Source organism: Chelonia mydas, chromosome 7 (assembly GCF_015237465.2).
Source record: "Chelonia mydas isolate rCheMyd1 chromosome 7, rCheMyd1.pri.v2, whole genome shotgun sequence".
Lineage (NCBI taxonomy): Eukaryota > Metazoa > Chordata > Testudines > Cheloniidae > Chelonia > Chelonia mydas.
In genome coordinates this window covers 112352957-112372063 of record NC_057853.1, presented here as the reverse complement: position 1 = coordinate 112372063, position 19107 = coordinate 112352957, and the positions used below count along the sequence as shown (strand labels likewise).

The 19107-nt window shown below is 40.3% G+C and overlaps 1 protein-coding gene across 50 annotated transcripts in view; it reads left to right on the top strand.

Moving 5' to 3' along the window:
• Positions 1-19107, top strand: part of TCF7L2 (transcription factor 7 like 2) — a 205010-nt gene that overhangs the window by 162764 nt on the left and 23139 nt on the right. For 37 of the 50 annotated variants that reach the window (XM_037903712.2, XM_037903744.2, XM_037903736.2 and 34 more), the window contains 3 exons: positions 11619-11751; positions 14086-14188; positions 17027-17113. In XM_037903712.2, coding sequence (XP_037759640.1) covers positions 11619-11751; positions 14086-14188; positions 17027-17113 — 323 coding nt within the window. Of the gene's footprint in view, positions 1-1811; positions 2234-11618; positions 11752-14085; positions 14189-17026; positions 17114-19107 lie in introns of those variants that run through there. The other 13 variants (XM_043550897.1, XM_043550885.1, XM_043550901.1 and 10 more) reach the window with 3 other exon arrangements.

The following is a 19107-nucleotide window of genomic DNA, read 5'->3' as shown; positions in this document are numbered from 1 at the left end:
TCTAACATTTGATCATTTCATTAATTTAGTTATATTTCCTTTTCACTTAGGGCGTCACTCCCTAACATTTTGGAAAACGTAGTTGCAGGACATCACAACCAGAGCACTGAGCCAGTTGAGTCATTAGTAAGTTCAGGCAGGAGCTATTTTGAAGAAACTTCCTAGATTCATGAGCTGTTTAAGGGGAGGGGGTGGAAACAGGAGGTCTGGGATGTGTTGGCTCATCATGTTGTTTCCATTTTCCTCCTGTCTTTTGGAAGAACCAGAAAGCAAATTTCTGGTTTAAAGCCCATCCCATGTGCTGCATTTTATAAGTTATTGTTACTAAATGATTGGGAACTGTCCATCACCAGCAAGAGAACTTTCAGTTTACTTAAGAAATTGCACGTGTGACAAAGGCAGCCGCTGGAGTGTGGTGGCCGCTGTGAATAGAGGGAGGGAAGGCAATTAGTTGCCGTGTTGTTGGGGCTTTTACTTGTCAAACTGGAGTCTCGTTGCTTTTGTTATTACCATGTAAAGGGAAATCGCGGGGTTTTGTTTTGGTATTAAGGCCCTTAAAGATTGCTGGCTGACACTTTGCACGGGAAGGCCAGATAAGTCTAGAAGAGGGGGAATGGGTGGTAGTAAGAAAAGAAAATTGTTAGAATTCTGTCTCTGTTGATTATATTCCCTTAAATCTTTCCAAATTCTCTGTGTTGGATTTTTTGGTGTTGTTTTTTTTTTAATCCATCTTCATTAAGCCACTGCTTAAAAATATACATCACAAAAATAAACCTGGAGCTATTCAAGGTTTCGCTGCATGAAACAGTGTCTTAATTTAAAAAAATAAAAAGTAAACTTTGTGTGAGTCATCCTACTATATATAGGGAAATAAATGTTTTCAACTCTTCTTTTTTCATCTCCACTCCAAAGGTGTAAATCCTGCATGATGATGGTAGCGTTCAATATGTGCAGTGTCTTTCTGCATTAACAAACTCATTCACTAAGGATGGTGGGTGATGGTTTTGTAATTGCTGGTGGTTATATCTCCTTTATGGCATTTGCTTGCAGAGTGGTTAAACTTCAATACAACTTAAAAAAAAAAAATGAAATGGTCAGAAATTACTGTTGGTGAACTGGCCACTGTGGATTGCACTTACTACTCAGCTCAAATTTAAAATACAGTCCTTGCAGCTATCCATCTTAGGTGACTATGTATCGGGCAATAATAGTCTACGTGGCGAATTTAAGATGTAAGGAGACTGTCACCGTTGTTCATTTCATTGATGATATATGGGAATCCTTTTGGTCCTTGTTCAGGGGCAGCTTGTGAAAATACAATAGCTGTGGTGAACTTCTTTAGACGCTGAAACTCCAGCGATACGGAAGGCTCTTCTTGCATTTGTCTTCTAGAGTGGGGGTCAGTTTAAAAAAAAATCTCTAACGCTGGAAGGAAGGAGCCGGGGGGAGGGGAACCAGAGCTAATGGCAAGGACCTATAAAGTGTCACTTCTGTGTTACAGTGACAAGAAAATATACTTTTTTATTTCATAGCTCTCTCCCTAAGAAATTTGTTTTGAGGGAGATGACAATCTTGCAGATAAAGTGACTGCTTGCTACACTTAGCTGATCATGCTCCCTCACAACTGGCCGTTGTTTCCTCGCTTCACTTAGTGGTACCTGTACAACCCGAGCTGCAGTAGTATTGTCATTGATTTCCAAGGTAACTGCTTTTTTAGCTGTCCTTAGCAGGCATACCTGAGCAGGAAAATGAGTCTTCCCCTCCACAACCCCCCTCCCTGACAGGATGGTGAAGTGGTATATTAGAAAATAGAGGAGGTTTTTCTAAATTTTGATATCCACAGCTGACAATTTAGAAATAAGACACTTTTTGCAGCCAACATGACAGTGGATTTTGAGCATTCAGAAAGCACCAGGCCAAAAAACTGGAGACATCTTGATCTTTTAAGACAGCTTTTCCAGTACTTTAAGTGAAAGGGTGTGGGGGAGGGAAAGAAAAAGAGAGAGAGAGAGAAAAGCTGCAAGGAAAATAATACAAAGCCAGCACAATTGGCATCTAGACATTGAAGAAAAAAGTTTTTGAGGTTAAGAGAAGGAAAGACAAAGCTGTTATGTACCCGCGGGATGCAATTTTAGTGGGAATGGAAGATTTGAGTGGTAAAGGAGGAGCGCTTGCCTCTGGGTTCTCTCTATTCCAGCAGTTCGGCTGCTGGCATCTCAATTTGAATTGTTGGGTGAGTAGCACTTTTTTGCGTGTGCGCGCTTTTCAGTCTTGACCACTGAACTTCTTATGTGACTCTTTTTTTTTTTTTATTCTGGTCCGTGCGAGGGGAAAAAAAAGATAAAGGAGGCATCTCAAGCTGTGACCTTTTTTAGATACTTTTTTTACAGTGAGCATTTTTTAAAGGGGTGGTGGTGGCATGACTTTTCAGTGACGCTTCTTAATGCTGTAATAGTTGCAAAACAATGTGAAGCAAGACTCTGTCCACATACAAAGCTGTGCAATAATCCAAAGATGGTTTGAGGGTTGTTCCCCCCCCCCCCCCCCATTTTTGTTTTGAGTTTTGGAAAGGGAGAAAATTCCTTTTCTCTTTTTTGGGGTGTGTGTGTATGTTATAGTTATTGAACAATGTTTAACAACAAGGGGAAAGTATGAGTGTATTATGTGTATATTATACACGCAGTAACATATTCACACGGGTAATATAACCCTGTATCTTTCATTTAAATTTTTTTGTGTGTTTTTAGTTCAAAGCTTTCAAGAATTCAGTTCTGTTATTTCTTTTACTGAGAACCCTGAATGTGAAAATTCTTTGTTTTTAAGGGGAAAGGTTGATTTGAAGCCTGGCAGGTGTATAACAATTAGGATTTTTGGAAATGACATGATTCAACACTTGAAGTATAAGAACGAGCCTAAGTTTCTTTGGAAATCATTACAAATATTTGTCTAGTGGTTTTTAATCCCTTGTTTTTGTTGTACTTTGTAAAAAAACATTTAAATTTTATAGGAAAGGATTCTTCAAAAACATAGCCCAGGCATGTAAGATGCACATTTTAGGGAGTCCATATAGAAATGATTCTTTGCTCAGTGACGAAAGAAAAAACTTTTTTTTTAATTGAACTATAATTAATAGAGAGTAGAATGTGCCTTGCTGCAGTGTTTCTATATTCATAACCAAAAGAACTCCATCGGTTGTTTTCTCATATTAGTATATATTATAAAAAGTACACCAGCCAATTTAACCAGTGGTACATTCTCCTTAATTATACATATGAGAGAGAGAAATTATACAGCTAATGTTTTTAGAAAGCAGCCCAGTTTGACAGGAAGTTTTCTTTTCCTGTCTGCTGTATTGTCATTATCTTTAGGAAGAGGGAGTTATTTTATGCCCTTAGAATAGAGGCGCTGATGACTTTCCCTTGATAGTGGATTTATTGCCTTTTCTTCTACAAAGTCTTGATGTGGTGAAGTGTTGTAAAGGTGTATATTCTCTTCCAGTGGTGAAAATGATAGTTATTCATATCTTTCTTCTTTCACAACACAATTTCTGTGAGACGAGTGAAAAAGCCTTTTGACTTGTATTTTTAGGGAAAGCTCTCATTGAGGTTTGGGCGAAAGGCCTGACAGTTCTGTATAAATTAATTTCTTTCCCGCTACGATATTTTAGAGTGTGTTCAAATTCTAACATACGTGGCCCAACACACATTTATGTAAAGGTTTAGTGTCTTAAAAATAATTGATCGGAGCTTAATTTCAGGCCATTTTTATGACTCCGTTGTTTTCTTGCATTGCATACAATTTTTAGCACATGAGCAATGATCACAGTTAAAAATGGAAGTGTTTTGAAGATGAAGTTTTGTCACTTGGTACAGTCAGATATTATCATTAAATAATGCTGTCCACAGTGCAGTACATCACAATCTGAGAATTCTGTATTTTGAAAAATGTAATAGAAATATGGCGTCACAGTTTATTTAATCCATGTTTATCAGCATTAATGCTTTAATCATTTTGGTATTACTGAAATAGTCAAAAATGCATAAGGATACATCCACAAGTCCTTCCTTTTATTTTAAGAAAGTTACTGGGCTTTTTAAATAAAACCTATATTCTGGCTGTCGCTTTAGATCACATAACTGATCTCTGTACAAAATCAATGTAGTTATTTCTCCTGCAGCATATGCTTAGTGCTGAAATATATGTGATTTATATGTAAGAGGGGAAACTCTGTATGATGTGGCATTTACAGGGACACAGTACTATGCGGTGGGTAAAAGCTTAATCACTGCACTGTTGGAACTGTTATGTAAAAAGTTATTCGTGCTAAGTAAATTGAGATAAGGTAGTTGCATGATCACCCATTTTTTCAGTCACTTCTACCTCCTCCCCACCTTTTCTGAATTCTAATCCAGAGATTTGTTTTCTCTCCTCTTCTCATCCTTAAATTAGGATCTGTGTTTTTCTTCTTTTATGCCTGTTTCAATTTCATTAGTCTCTGTGATTCACATGTCCTCCTGTTCTGGCCCTTATGCTGTTCCTTTTCTTTGCTCACTGTTAAAGTGGATCCTGTCTGTTCGGGAATCAATGATGGCGTTTGAAGCGGGTGAAGGATATTTGCCAAGTTGGGAAAGGAACAATGTACCCTCTTTCTTTCATGCTAAGAGAGGGAAAAATGGTCTGTGGTTCAAAGGTGCTTTCAGGTGCCTCAAACTTCAGGAAACCAAGCATCTAGCCAGTGGCGCTCATATTGGAAATCTTCTTGTTCACCTAACTGGTTATAATTTTGTGATGCGGTAAAATAATGGTAAGAGAAAGAAGTCTGGATTTGTGTAGGCCACATCTCACGTACACGGGGGATGGCTGATTCGTTGAAGTGTTGGAAAGATTTGGTAGAAGAAATGCAACCGAGAGCGTTCTCTTTTATTGATAAAAAATTGGGAATGAGCGAGGCAAAAATTGACTTTCATAAACTTAACGGGAAGCAGGTTTTGAAAGAACTCTAAAGGTTCTACTCTGTCTGAACGGGCACTTTTCTCTTCAGACCCAGCATTAGTGTAACTCCACATGGCCCAAGAACTCTAGCACTGTTTACCTAGTATCATTGATACCAAGTATCATTTTTTCACTCTCTCTTTTTTATTTTTTTAACTGCTGCAAAATTAGCATCCCGGCCAGCTTTAATTGATAACCAGCTCTACAGTTCTTCTTCTTCTAATAATAATAATAATAAATAATAATAACAATTAATAATAAATAATAAGGCTTTACTAATATTTTTAATTGTTCTGCATAATACGTAACAAGCAGTAGGTAGGCATGCAAGATCTGGTTCCCTTTCTTTTAAACTAGCTAGTTTGTAATTGTCACCAGTTCAGTTTCCTTTTTGTGAATTTAAGTGGAAATTTCCTGCGCATCTTAAAGATTCCCCTCCCCCCCCCCCGCCCCCCTTCCCTTCAGTGCATCTTCCTTTAGGAAGAATGCAGAAAATGTTGAGTGCAGAGCGGTGAGCGAACGTGTGATGCTTCAAAACTCAGAGAGGACTTCAAAAGGAAAAAAGGATTCACTTTCTTAAGTGAATTGCGGAGCATTACAAGCCAGGAAACTGTCTTCGTGTTTGTTTGAGAAATTCAGGGTAGGACAGATTTTGGAAAGCTGGCTGGTTTGTTTTATAGCAGGTAGACCCTTTTTAGAACAATTCTGCAGCCACGAAGAAGCCATTGAAATAAAGAGAGAGAGGAAGCGGTTAGAAGTGCAAGAGTGTTTGTGGTTTGGGGCGGCGGGGGGGGGAGTTGTCAAGCGCTGTCTGTGGGGGATATTGTCCCTACACATGGTTGTCTATGCTTCTGTCATCATTTGTGTGAAGGAAGAAAATGAGACTTTTTTAGTGGGGAGAGTTCTGGTTATCAATAGAGGCCTTGTCCTCTGTTACAATAGGCAGTTAGCTTAGGGCAGGACCTTAGGCAGAAATGGGCTACGTAAAACTGCGAAAGGGCTCAGGCCACTGTATTTGCTATAATGGGGCAAGGGGAAGTAGATTTCAGGAGCAAATGTTTTCACACCTGACTAAGCATTCCTTAAAAAAAAAATAAACACACACATTCCAAGTCCAGTTAGTACCTTAAGCAGAATTGACTTAAATCTTTATTCCTAAAGGAAATTCTCCATCTGTGTTTTTTTAATCTTAGTTTAGTGTTTTGTTTTGTTTTGTTTGAAATCAGTCTGAATTATTGATGTTAAGGCACTTTGGGTTTGGTGTTACCTTGTGAAAGTTAACAGTGCCCAGCAAGAGCTGTTACTTGATCATTTTGAATAAGATGGTGAAGAAGGCAGTAGCAGTTGTCTACAGGTGGTCTGACTTGCTGGGCACATTGAAATCCTGGGAGAATATTTCTGTTTGTTAAGACTTTTCTGTTGACCTAGTTTCCTGATAAAAAGATTCACCCTTGTGTAAGACCAATCAGAGATCAACCTTTAGAAAAGACAGTTCTTTACTCTTTAACTGGCTCTCTGCAGCTGTTAACTTCTGTTAATATTTTACTGGTTGCAATCAGCATAACTATAACAACAGCACCTGTAAAACACACGGAGACAAGGTATACACTTATTTTTCTTGTAAACTGGTCCCGAATAAGTACCCTTAGCTGGCGGAGAGAGAGAGCAGTCCCTGGGAGGGCCTCGTAATTCAAGACCACTGTAGATCTTCTACATCCACCCTGGAGGAGGGGAGAAGACTGACAAACCCTCTTCTGTGCTGCTTTTGTTTTATTGTACTAGGCTCATAAAGGCACTTTCAGACCCCATCTTTCTTCTGCAGAAAGGAAAAGCAATAGGGGAGTATTGAAGAGGAGGACATGGCAAAAAAGACAGGCGGAGCTATAGCTCCATTTGTTTTCACTATCTGTTGATTAATAGGTTTAGAGGTGAATGGCAAGCTTTCATTCCTCTTAGGTTACCCATAGTGGAGGAAGGGTGGGGGGTCTTGGATACAAGTGCCTAATCAATCTTTCACTTGCCACGTTCCAAATTATGAACAGTTTGGGGGGTGGGTAGCAGTGTCTAGGATGGTGGCAGAACATCTCCTGCAGGTTAGCAGAACTTGATGCTTTAAGAACACTTGAAAGGTTAGGGGTCAGCCAAGGGGGTCTTTCCCCACACTGGAGTCACAGGAACTGTGTGTATAGAACGGGAAGGTTTTAAGCTTTGCTTCTTGCAAAAAGCCCCTTTTGCCCTTCACCGTTAGCTATTCAGTGTATAATTATGGGTATTGACTAAGAAAACAAGGGAGATTCAAGGTTAGGGTGCCTGGCTTGCTAGTTAGGCCAAGAAAGGCTTCTGCATCAACAATGTAATAGCTACATTCCAAGTTCCTTAGTGTCTTAAGGAATTTTCTGTGTTTTTGTATTTTTTGTGTATCCGTTTTTTCAGATGCCATATTAACCTGGCACAATAGATTTTCTGTTTCCTGTGCTATACTTTTCTCTGTGTTCTTGGTAACATTACTTTGAATATATACAGAGGTTTTTTTCACTTGAGTCACACTGTGCCTTGATATACAGGAATTGCAGTAACAGAAACTTCCTATTAAAAGTTTTTATTTTTGCATCTCCAGTGAAATGAACAAAGTGTGATTATTACATTATCACTCAGGCAGGCAAGGATTAGAGGGTTGGGTGCTTTTAGTGATTGAGGAGCTATTAATCATTATACAGCTTATATTCCCTTCTTCAGTAGATTGAAAATATTAATTGGAGGGATGCGTTACCTTCATAGCAGACAGTTCTACACACATATAGCTCTTTCATTTTAATGTCATTACCATGCAGCAAAAACTAATGCACAGTGATTTCACACGCAATTGCCAGCAAGTTTCAACCAAATTATTCGGATTCTTTTGGGGGGCACCTGTCAGCATTTAATGCACACTCATTTTAACATCCCAACACCCTGCATGTCTCCCCACTCTGTATCAGTCCACAATTCAGCTTCGCTTTTTAATACTGAAGCTTCAGTTATGGTTTGAGTCATCTTTGGTTATGCATTTCCAAAGCAGTATCAAATTCCTGTGTAGAGATTTGATTCCCCATGGGTCCAATTTTTCATCTTTCCTGTATCAGACATAGCCAATAAAGAAAAACAAACTTTTGTTGTAATTTGTATTTTTTGTCCTCTTCCCCCCTTCAATCCAAAGCACTAAATACCTTGCTTTAGGAGGAGGGGCTTCCTATCAGGTTCCTTGGTATGCTGTAGATGTGTATTTTGGGGGATTCTCTTCCTGCTGTTGCATACATTGTTGCTAATCTATATGTAGTGGTACGGCTCCACTTTTCACATGTCATACCATGAATGGGATGTTTAAAGTTGCTGTTTCCAGAAAAGAAATTCCATTTTCTCAGAATGGCTTTTATCTTATATCTTAAACTATCCTGGGCAAAGTACTAGAAAATATATTACAGAGAGCCATCATGCATTGACAAGGGGGATGGGCTAAAATGATCTAATAGGTCTTTACTATCTGTAACTTTTATGATACACCTTGTTATAGCCATTGGGGAGTGTTAGGGACGGCACTTGTGACTCAGGCAAAGCTCCCATTGACTTCAGCGTGAGAAGCAAGTTCAGCATTAAGCCTGCCCTTGCCCACAAAGTAATCCTGTCTTGTGCTGTTTTTCAAGGACGCTTATTTAATATAGTTCAGTAATGCTGCTTTAAAGACTAGCTTGTTTATTTGGTTTATGAATAATTGGCAGTTCTTCTAAACCATTCATCTCTTCCTCTTGTAAATTATTGGCTCTCTTCACACTGAGGCAAGACCCCCCCCCCTTCTTTTTTGATCTGCTAAATACAGAATATTAAATATAATACAAATGCAGAGAAATCTAGGTTGGCTGTAGTGTGGTGATACAGTTCCGATCCGACTTGATTGGTTTTTGGGTTTTTTTTGCTGTGTTTAAAATGCAACTGTAATTTCCCCAATCTCCCCAAATCCGCTCCTCCCCGCCCCCCGCTCCTCCAGCATGATCACAGGGCTGGGAAGAGCCGAAGGCCCAGATCCTATAAATCCATACTCGCATGAGTCGTCCCTTTGACTTCAGAGGGACCCAATTGCATGAATGAAATCTATTCACCTGAGGAAAGGTTTGCAGGGTCAGTCTCAGACTTCCGTTTCTTTGTTGGCAAGGTGTTAAGTAAAATGATGATTTGTCTCTTCATGCTTGACTCACGCCATTTTGCAGTGGTGTTGCAGGGGCTCTTGGAACATCAGAGCAGTGGGCGGTGGTTTCACACAGTTTACGTGCACTGTCAGAGCCAGGCCACCACAGGGGCTGATAAGTATGCAAAGCCAGCGTTATTCTAAATGTTGTTGTTTTTGTCAGTTTGTCTGACCCTCCAAAGTTGTTCCCTCGGTATTTTTTTTTTTTTTTTTTTAATTTTCCGGTAATCAGCTTGGGTTGTTTAATGGTTTCTATCAAAAAATTAACCTTCTGTAAAAGCCATACCTTATTTTGTTAGCATACTGGGGTTGGCTGAATGCTTTTCCAACCTGATGTCTAGCAGTGCCCTCCCAGTTGCTTCTCTGTGCCACTCTTACCAGTCACACCATGTGTTACCCAACAATAAAGATTCACAAATCTCTTGGCCAGTGATTCCGTCTTGTCAGGAATTATAATTCTGGTGATCTGTAGTTTTTAGACAGTTGCTTTGCACAGAATGTCACATGGTGCTGCATGGAGAAGCTTGGTAGTTTGGACAATGTGTGTCTCTTTGAACAATACCTAATATGACTTATTTGAAACCCTTACCAAAGTTTTCAGTATTGCCAAACTTTCCTAGGATAGTTCACTCTTAAGAACACAGAACTTTGTTAGGATAGTTCAATTGACTTTTTTCTCATAAGGGGCCAAATCCAGCCCTCGGACACCCTGGCGTAAATCCAGAGTAACTCTTGTGGTCAAGTGTTGAAGTCTGTATGACACGACCGATGATCCTGTGAGCACAATACACTGTAATTGGCAGCATTGGATTTCACATACTAGCCATGATCTATGTCACACAGCTACTATTTGGCCTGCGCCACTGTGTGAAGAGATTAAAAAATAAAATAAAAACAAAGCAAAAGTTATGGAAAATACCTCACAAACTATTATTTGAATCTGCCCCCAATAGAAGATAGGTCAGACATTAACCTGCATTTGAGATGTGTGGTATTTTTCAAAATTCAGTATGCTTTTTTCCCTTCCTGCTGTAGAAATGATCACCCTTTAACAAAAGTTGGAAATAAAAATTAAATGTGCTTTTAAGAGATGCCCAGAATATTCAGACTGAGCTCAAGTAATATTTTGTTTAATACAGCACTGGGAAAAAAATATCTGCTTGACAGCTTGTACTGGCAAGTTTCAGCCCTCTGAATGCTCGTGCCCTTTAGGAATGGGGCGTAGAACGAAAACGCTGACAGACCCTGAACTGCAGTGGCGCTCGCGGGCGCTGCTGAAGTATCCCTTCTTTCTTTTAATGTGATTCCTTTTACTTGATGTTAATGCAAGTTGTTCCTTACTTAAAGTAATAAAAGGAAATGAAGACACATTCTAAAATGAAACTTGACTCTAATCCATTCATCATCTAATACTAGCCTCTTTATCTTTGCTGGTACCTAATCTGGTTAAATGTCCCTGTTGTAGGATTTTAGTGAAAATCCTCTGTGGGGAATAGGGTTTTTTGCAATTGGATTACTTGCAGTAAATGGTCCAGCAGTTCACTTGTTTCAGCGTAATTTTTTTCTTTGTGATCTTGTAAGGGTAAGTTACAGTTCAACCTGCTCTTTCTTTCGGTCTGTATTTCTTTCGAAAGAAAGAAAGAACGAGAATAATTTTGCCAGTTACGAAAACATAACAAAAAAAACCCCTGATGTCTGCGTGACTTTTTGGGGTGGGGTTTTTGTTTTGTTTTGGCCCAATGAGTTTTCATTTCAGTGTCTGTATCTACATTCTTGCCATTATTTGAAAATCTGCATGTTTGGGTAGCACAATTCGTCAGTATCCACTCATTAGTATCCAGCATCTTATTAGTGCTATCTGTTGAATTGATAATGAATCAGGTCTCTTATAATATGCATAAAATATGCAGGTGATCATCTGGCAGTTTAGTGCTGCCAGATGAAGGGAATACTCCAAAATTACGAGGACTTTTTATGCAGGCTCTTTATAAAAGAATTGTAAAATGTAGACTGGTAGCTGGGAGAGAAGGGAAAGACCTTCAGGTCACTAAGCATTTGGGACTCTTGCTAATTAAACTGGGGGACTCCATCAGCATCTCACTGAAGAGCTTGCATGCATCACAGAGGTGAAGCGTGAGAAGTCGTAAGAAAAAAAAATCTACTGCCCCATTAGGGAGCATGAAGGGTCAAAGAGAATAAAGAAAGATTCTTACCCACTTACTTGTGAACAGGAATGGGGTGAGGGGGAAGGAAATTGCGGCAGAAACACGAGGGAAAACATAAGAATCATGTTACAACCTTGTGGCAATGTACGTTTCTTTAGATAATCCCCAAGGCGTTAGGGGGGATGAGTGTGCAGCATTGCTAACGAAGGGTGTCCCCCCACATCCCCTTTTTCTTTTGACAGTCTAACAAAGTGCCGGTTGTGCAGCACCCGCACCACGTACACCCTCTCACGCCGCTTATCACGTACAGCAATGAGCATTTCACGCCAGGAAACCCTCCTCCCCATTTACCAGCCGACGTAGATCCAAAAACAGGTAGGTGGGGAGTCTCGTTGGGAGGGGGTTGGAGGAAGTCGCCTATGTTGTTTGTTTTGAGGGGTGGATTTCCCATGCTGCAGTGGCAAATGGTTGTGAAATACCCTGAGAGAATCCAATTTGCTTTTGAATCACTCTCCTAAATTAGTGAAACTTTAGATATAAACCTATCGGGCTAAGTTTTCATGAAAGGCCCAGGAAGCTGCACATGGAGCGCTGGGCCTGCAGTCATCTGTGCCTGTATTTCTGTGCAGCAGAGTTGGAGCAAAGAATACACAGTTAGATCTCCGCCTGATTTGCAGGAGCAACCCAAGGAGTTAAACATGTTCATTCTGTGATCTGCACTTACAAAATTGCAGCTGGAATTTTAAAGGTGGTAGGTCGCAGCCAGTTTCAAAATGAATCTCTCTGATTCCCCCAAACCCATTGTTTCTGTGTCAGGGGTTCAGCCATTTTTCTCTTATAGTGTTGAATTTCCATCCACCCGTGCTGCTTTAGTTCCATCTGCACGCTTGCAGCTTTTCCCCCCAAAATGTAGGTCTGCCCAAGTCTCAGTTCACCCTGAAGAGCAATCTTCTTGAATATAGAGCAATGTAAAACCCTGCCTAGATTTATTGGTCTTAGCAGAATAGAATTTACATGTTATTTTAACTTTAAAAAGGGGTCTCTGTTTAACATGAGGCCCCAGAGAAGTCATATAGGATATGTCTATACTCCAGTTAAACACCCACGGCTGGCCCATGTCAGCTGACTTGGGCCCAGGGAGCGTAGGCCGTGAGTCTATAAAACTGCAGTGTAGACATTCAGGCTTGGGCTGGAGCCTGGGCTCTGAGACCCCACAAGGCTGGAAGGTCCCAGAGCCTAGGCTCCAGCCTCAAACCAAACATCTACACTGCAATTTTATAGCCACAGAGCCTGAGCCCCACGAGCTGGAGTCAGCTGACCCCGGCCAGCCATGGGTGTTTTACTGCGTGTCCTGATACCGATAGGGTCAGTCTTCCTTTTTTCAAGTTCCACAGAATTCTCAGTGGTAGTGTTTTGTTTTTGTTAATCCAAATCCCTGCTAGTTAATTAGAAGGCAAATTTGAAACAGTGAATACATGTCAGAGTTTGTCGAAAGAATTGCTCTATGCTGTGCCTATCATATGCAGATAAATTGTCTAAACCCCAGTCCGTGAATGAACTGGTACACTATTAGCTGTTGTTCACTTTACACACCGCAGCTGGGGCTTTCTTTTAATTGTATTTAGTGCTAACTTTGCATGGCTTAAAAGGAGCCATCTAGCCATCCCTGTAAAGTGAATGGTATAGTCAACCACTCATTTAAATAATGGCAGTACAGGGAATAGCTTTTAAATGGTTATCGTAAAACATATGATTAACGTCTGTAGACTGTTTACTTTTCTTCTGTGAACATTCTTTCAAGTGTGCAAATAGCTCACTGTATGGTTAAAGCTCAGTTAATCTGTTTGGTTTTTGTAATGGAGAAAAAGCAGTGTTTGCATGAAAATGTCACACAAGGAGATTTAATTTAGAGATTAAAAGCTTCCTGAGTGATTTTAAAAAAATACTTTTCCAGCCATGAATGCAGTGCCCCTTCCTTTTAATGCTCTCTGTTTTAATTCTGCTTCTGCCATACTATTTGAAGGTCCCAGTCCTATAACCCTTACCTGAAGAAGTCCCATTGACTCCAAAGGTAAGGGTTGCAAGATCAGATCTTATATTTGGAGCTGAATTCCTTTAGCTCTGAATATGTACCGCAACAGGACTAAAATATCCCCACGCCTCTTCTTTTTACCAAACACTATCAGGACTCTGTCTTCTCGCCTTCAAGATTTTAGGCTAGAGTGGAGACACAAAACCAAATGCCTCATGCGCACCCAAAAGGGGGGAACCACTTGGAAATATATGGTTTATTTTGGAGGTTTACTCGGAATGGAGGGGAGTGGCTGAGGGCTCCATCCAGAGAAAAATCCGGAATGATTGTGGGAGGGGACCATCTTTTTGTTCTATTTGTACAGCGCCGAGCACTGTGGGGTCCAGGTCCAGATGGAAATGTAAGGACTGTTGCAATACAAATAATTAATACTGGTCTTTGATTGGTGTCAGGGTAGGGAGGATCAAACCTCCCCTGTCTTTTGATGAATCTCATTTACTTACAATACAAAGTGGCCCATTCTGGCAAGTGGAGGTTGAGGCAGTGGGCCAACTCTTGGAACTAGTAACCAAAGTCACTAGCATAACCACGGCATAGAAACCTATTTGATTTTTCTACCCCCTTTTATTTCCTTTCCTGACCCAGTATTTATGCCATTTCACTTTCCTCTTCCCTAGGAATTCCAAGGCCTCCGCATCCTCCGGATATATCTCCTTATTATCCGTTATCACCGGGCACTGTAGGGCAAATCCCCCATCCGCTAGGATGGTTAGTACCACAGTAAGGAGTTCCATTTTTTTATTTCCATTTTGGTTTTTTGACATGTATAATTTTTAATGTAAAAATAAGTGTGTATATGTGTTGAGATAAGTGTATTTGCCAGCTGCCACTTTATGATGTGGGTGAATTGATAACTACTCAATAAAGATTAAATAAACCTGGGGCTCTGATACCAAGTCATATGCTATTAAGCAAACATGGGCACTAGGGCATCGCTATACATGTTGTCTTTAACCAACCGATGGCCTGTGAGGCATAAATTCATAGCCTCCCCCCCCCCCCCCCCATTAAAACACTTTTATAAATACATTTTTGCTGGATGTCTCATTTTTCACAGTCCCCTGAGTTTGATTTTGTGGTGGCTGATGATGGTTTCAGGGGTGTGTGTTTTTTGTTTTTTGTTTAAATCATGTCACCATTAATGTAACTCTGTAATTACAACTGCATTGCTCTTCTATGCTATGAGTCCCTGTTTTCCATGTGGGGATGGGCAGAGTTTACGTTGGCTGGCGAAATGGGTGACACCTGGTTGAAAAGGCAGCAACTTAGGAGTGAACTTTTATTAAAGACAAGAAAAGTGAATTAGTTCAGATTAAAGGTGGCCAAAAAAACCCACCACAAAACACCCCATGGGGAATGTCCATTTGATTATTTTTTGCACACGTAGAACTTGTAGGGAATGGGAGTCCCTCAAATGAAATGCTGTGAGTCATTGGTACCTGTTGCCGTCTCTGAAATGGGTTTATAAAACCTCCTTGCCCCACAGGGCTTCTATGCAGTTTAATTGATTATTGTTTGTAAAGTGCACTGAGGTCCTGGAAGAAAGGGGTCTCTGCATTACAGTATAATTCTTTATTACCATAAGATGTTTTATTCACATATAAAGGATATTTCAGGCCTCATTGATATTGGGAAGCTCAGGCTAAGTTGCCCAAGGGCATGAGTACTGCATTATGCTCTAGGTTATTTGCTCTAGCCACATAGGATGAAGTTCACCTGTCCTTGAGGAAATGGAATATATATATATGAGGAACTGAGTAGGAGGCCATAAAATTCATACATATACCTAGACCCGAGGACATGAATTGGGGGAGGAGTGCAGTCCTCCCATGGTCTCTATTCCAGCTATGTGGAGTCCCTATTCACTGGATATGCATATGTGAATTCAGGGAGACCTTGACATGACCTGGCCTCAGTGATCCCTCCTCAGAAGCCCACATGAGAGGTTGTTTCACACACTTCCCCTCCTCACAGGGTTATGGTGCTTGGTGCTTACAGGGCATGAAGGGGTCTTCACACTAGGAAGAGAAGGGGTTTGAAGCTCACCCTTGTGCTGGCCCTGTCCAAAGGGGTGAATTTCACCAGAAATGCACAGCTCTAGCAGAAACAGAAGCCCAAGACATTGTTCTATCTAAACCGAATCCCTGTACGTATGTGGCAATTTCTCTCTTGCTCGGTAAACCAGCTTACCTTTAGGATGCAGGACCCACACTTGTATGCACTGGCTTTTTTTTTTTTTTTTTTTTTTGCTCGCATCCAACCTGTATAGTTCTCAGGCATCACCTGAGTCTTTTGGACTCCTGACATATAAAATAAATACACTCAGCTTGTGACCAAAAACTGTAAAGTTAAAGTGAGGGAGTAATGGATGAAAGTGCCCTCATCTCTTAGCCATGGCCAGGTGTCCCTTTTTTTCTCCTTTCTAGTGCAGCCTTATTGTGTCTTGGCATTTTGTGGGCATACGTGTCACCTTTGGGCATTAGATCATGTCTGCCATATGCAGGTATCAACAGGATTTGGTGGCCAGTGTCCTAATGCATGTGGAAACACTCACCTGCATATCAGGTAGGAGGCTTACAACCCAAACCATCAATTTACCCTGCTGTATTTATTTATCTACTCACAATTTTTACATTCTTTTTGTGGGACCTTTTTTATGGGTTGATACCAATAATCCCATCATTAAAAAAACGAATCCTTTTTTTAGTTTAAACAATAATACAAACATCCAGCAAAGGTAGATGAGGGTTTTTATTTTTAAATTCTCTACCTTTTTTGTGGTCACAATTAGCTAGTGGACCCACCTATCCTAAACTGGCCTGGTTATCTCAAATGGGTTATGCTTAAAAAACAAAACATAATAAGTATCCTACCAGCACAGCTGATATATATTTGAAGGACAGATAAAAAGAACTAGCCAGCACAGACAAATCTCAATCAGAAAAAGTTGTGTGTCTTTCATGAGTATGCTGTTTTGCATGTTGCTGTATTTTTTAATTATTGTAATGAGGTGTGATTGTCTATTGGTTACCCACAATACTTCTTGGGGACTCTCCCCCGGTAACTCTTGTCAACACTTGTTAATCTGACAAAAGGCTACAAATTAAGCTCTGTTAATTTAATGTTTTCTCACCGAGATCTAAATACCGAAAGAGGCCCAAAGCGCAACTGAAGTCCTTTGATTCACTGTACTTTATTTTGGTATAAATTTACATTCATTATTGTTTTCCTTTGGATGTGTAGCCCTCAATTAGTGTGATGGCTCCATTAAAGCAAGCGAGACTTCGCCTTTAATTATTACAACAAAACACCTAGTTTCAGCTTGGGGAGAGGGTCTCTATTGACATAAGCAGAGGTTATAAAATTTAATTAGCCATTCCTATCAGATTTATGGCATTCAAATTGTTCTGTGTTTCTTTCCTTTGATCCTTGCTGTACAATCCCCAAGATTTTTGTTCTGATCAAATGAGAATAAAGCTTACTGTGCAGAGAGAAGTTGGGGGTTTTTTTTAAGCCCTTTTTTCTTTCTCTCACTATTTTTTCCCTTCTTCTTTCCAGGCAAGGTCAACCAGTTTACCCAATCACAACAGGGGGATTCCGGCATCCCTACCCAACAGCTCTGACTGTCAATGCTTCCATGTCAAGGTGAGTTCAAAGTACTGAGGTCCTGAATCAAGGGCAAATGTAACTCCTCTTAACATTCTCTGTAGAGAAGCGTTTTTCATCTAGAAAATGCATTTCTGGATTTGCAGTCATTTCCAGTTTTCAAAAAACAGAATTGTCCCATCTGATGAAAAAGGGAGTCATAGCACAGCCATAGAACATCAAGGTTTGGCAGGTGGGGGCTGTGTTTTTTAAAGCCGACTAATTGAAAAATATGGTAGTCCATGACATTGAAAAAGCAAGAAGTCCTGACACGTTCTGCTTTCTCAGTGGCTATCATCCAGAGCAGTGCTCTGTGTAAGAAAGGGGAGGGTGTGGGTGTATTATTGTTATTCAGGCTGAGGTGGAAGGAAGGTTATTGTGCTTTTTTCCCTTTCCGGAGCTCAAAACACTAGTAGTCAACATAAAAGTACCTCCCTGACCCTCTAAAGCTTTAGAAGTATATATTTGTCCCCCTCCCTATCTCCAATTAATTCCAGCTAATTTTCCAGGGGCTGCTAGTTTTATTTACAAACTGGTTGGCAGCACTATGTTTAAGTAATCACTAATTGCTCCTAATGATAGTTTTATTTTCTGTTCATCTGATTTTCAGTCTGGTTAATTAAATCGGTGGAGGTTTAGACTTTCCTGATGGGCTGAAACAGCTAATCCATTTTGATGATGGCACATAATTAAATTAGCATGCATTACATAGCAAGGTTCCACGTCTCTTTCCCCCGCTTCCCGCTCGCCTACATCTCTGTGGTTAATACATGCAGGTTAGAGTACAGAGGAAGATTTGAGTAGAGAATGGTAACTCCTACCTTGAGTAACAGAAACCTGTAGCCAGGGCTGGAGAGTGAGTGGGGAACCACTCTGTATGTGTTAGAGAATAAAGAATAAACTTGATAACAGAACGTTCACTTGTTGATACAGTGAATAAAAAGAGATGTCTGAAAACCTAAATTTGTATAAAAGGGCCCAGTGCAGACAGAGATCCAGGGCTGAGGAAAAGCTGCAAATTAAGTGACAATTCCTGTTTAGTCTTTAAAATATGTACAAAAGATTTGAAGGTGTGAGGTGAGGCAAAGTAGAACTTGGTTTAGTTTAATTATTATTAGTGAGGGTAGTTTCTTTCTTTCTTTCTTTCTTTTGGGGGGATGCTGTATTCCCAAGACAGGCCTTATGAAAGGTAGCTAGTTAAAAAAAGTATACAGCAAATTAAATACATTATTGTGGTAATGGGACTACAGAAGTACAGGTCTATTATACTTATGGCAGTTATAGGGAATGTAGGATCCTTGCCCTGTTCTAGCACACCCTTTGATATTCATTCCATTCAGCAGCAGGGCCAGGACTTCTCAGAATTAAGTGATGGGTCATTATACTTTAAACACCGTGGAGAAGCCTAGATTGGCAATTAAACAGCACTTGCTGACACTCGCTTGTGCCACCCTGTGACCCCCTTTAGATTGAGATGTTGGAGCTCGGGGCCCTCAGCCTGCTAAATTGGTAGCAGGCACTTCTCCTGACGAGGGCTGGCTCTGAAATCTGCCGGCTTCAAAGGGAGCAAGATCATGTATAAACCATAATGTGGGTGCACCGTGGCTCAAAAAATAAGGCAGGAATAGATGAAATGTTACAAGTGCAAGGGGGAAATGAGAGAATAATGACAAATCTAATGCAACTCAAAGCAGAATTGTTGCACAGAAAAATGCATCCCACTGCTTGTGCATAAAATCAAGGCAGGCAGATGACATCCAGTTAACAGAAACATGTCAACAGTGAAGTAAAGTGAGAGTGAGTAAGGGAGAAGCCCCTGAGACAGCTAGGAACAAAAAATTAGTTGTCCTTAACAAGTTAAGGCTCATCATTATATTCTGGCTTGGAGCCATAAAAGCAGACAGGGGTATATAATGAGCTGCTTAGAATTGTTAGGATGTTTATTGCAATTCATGGGAATCTTGTCTGAAGAAAGGAATTTCTCAGGCAAAGGT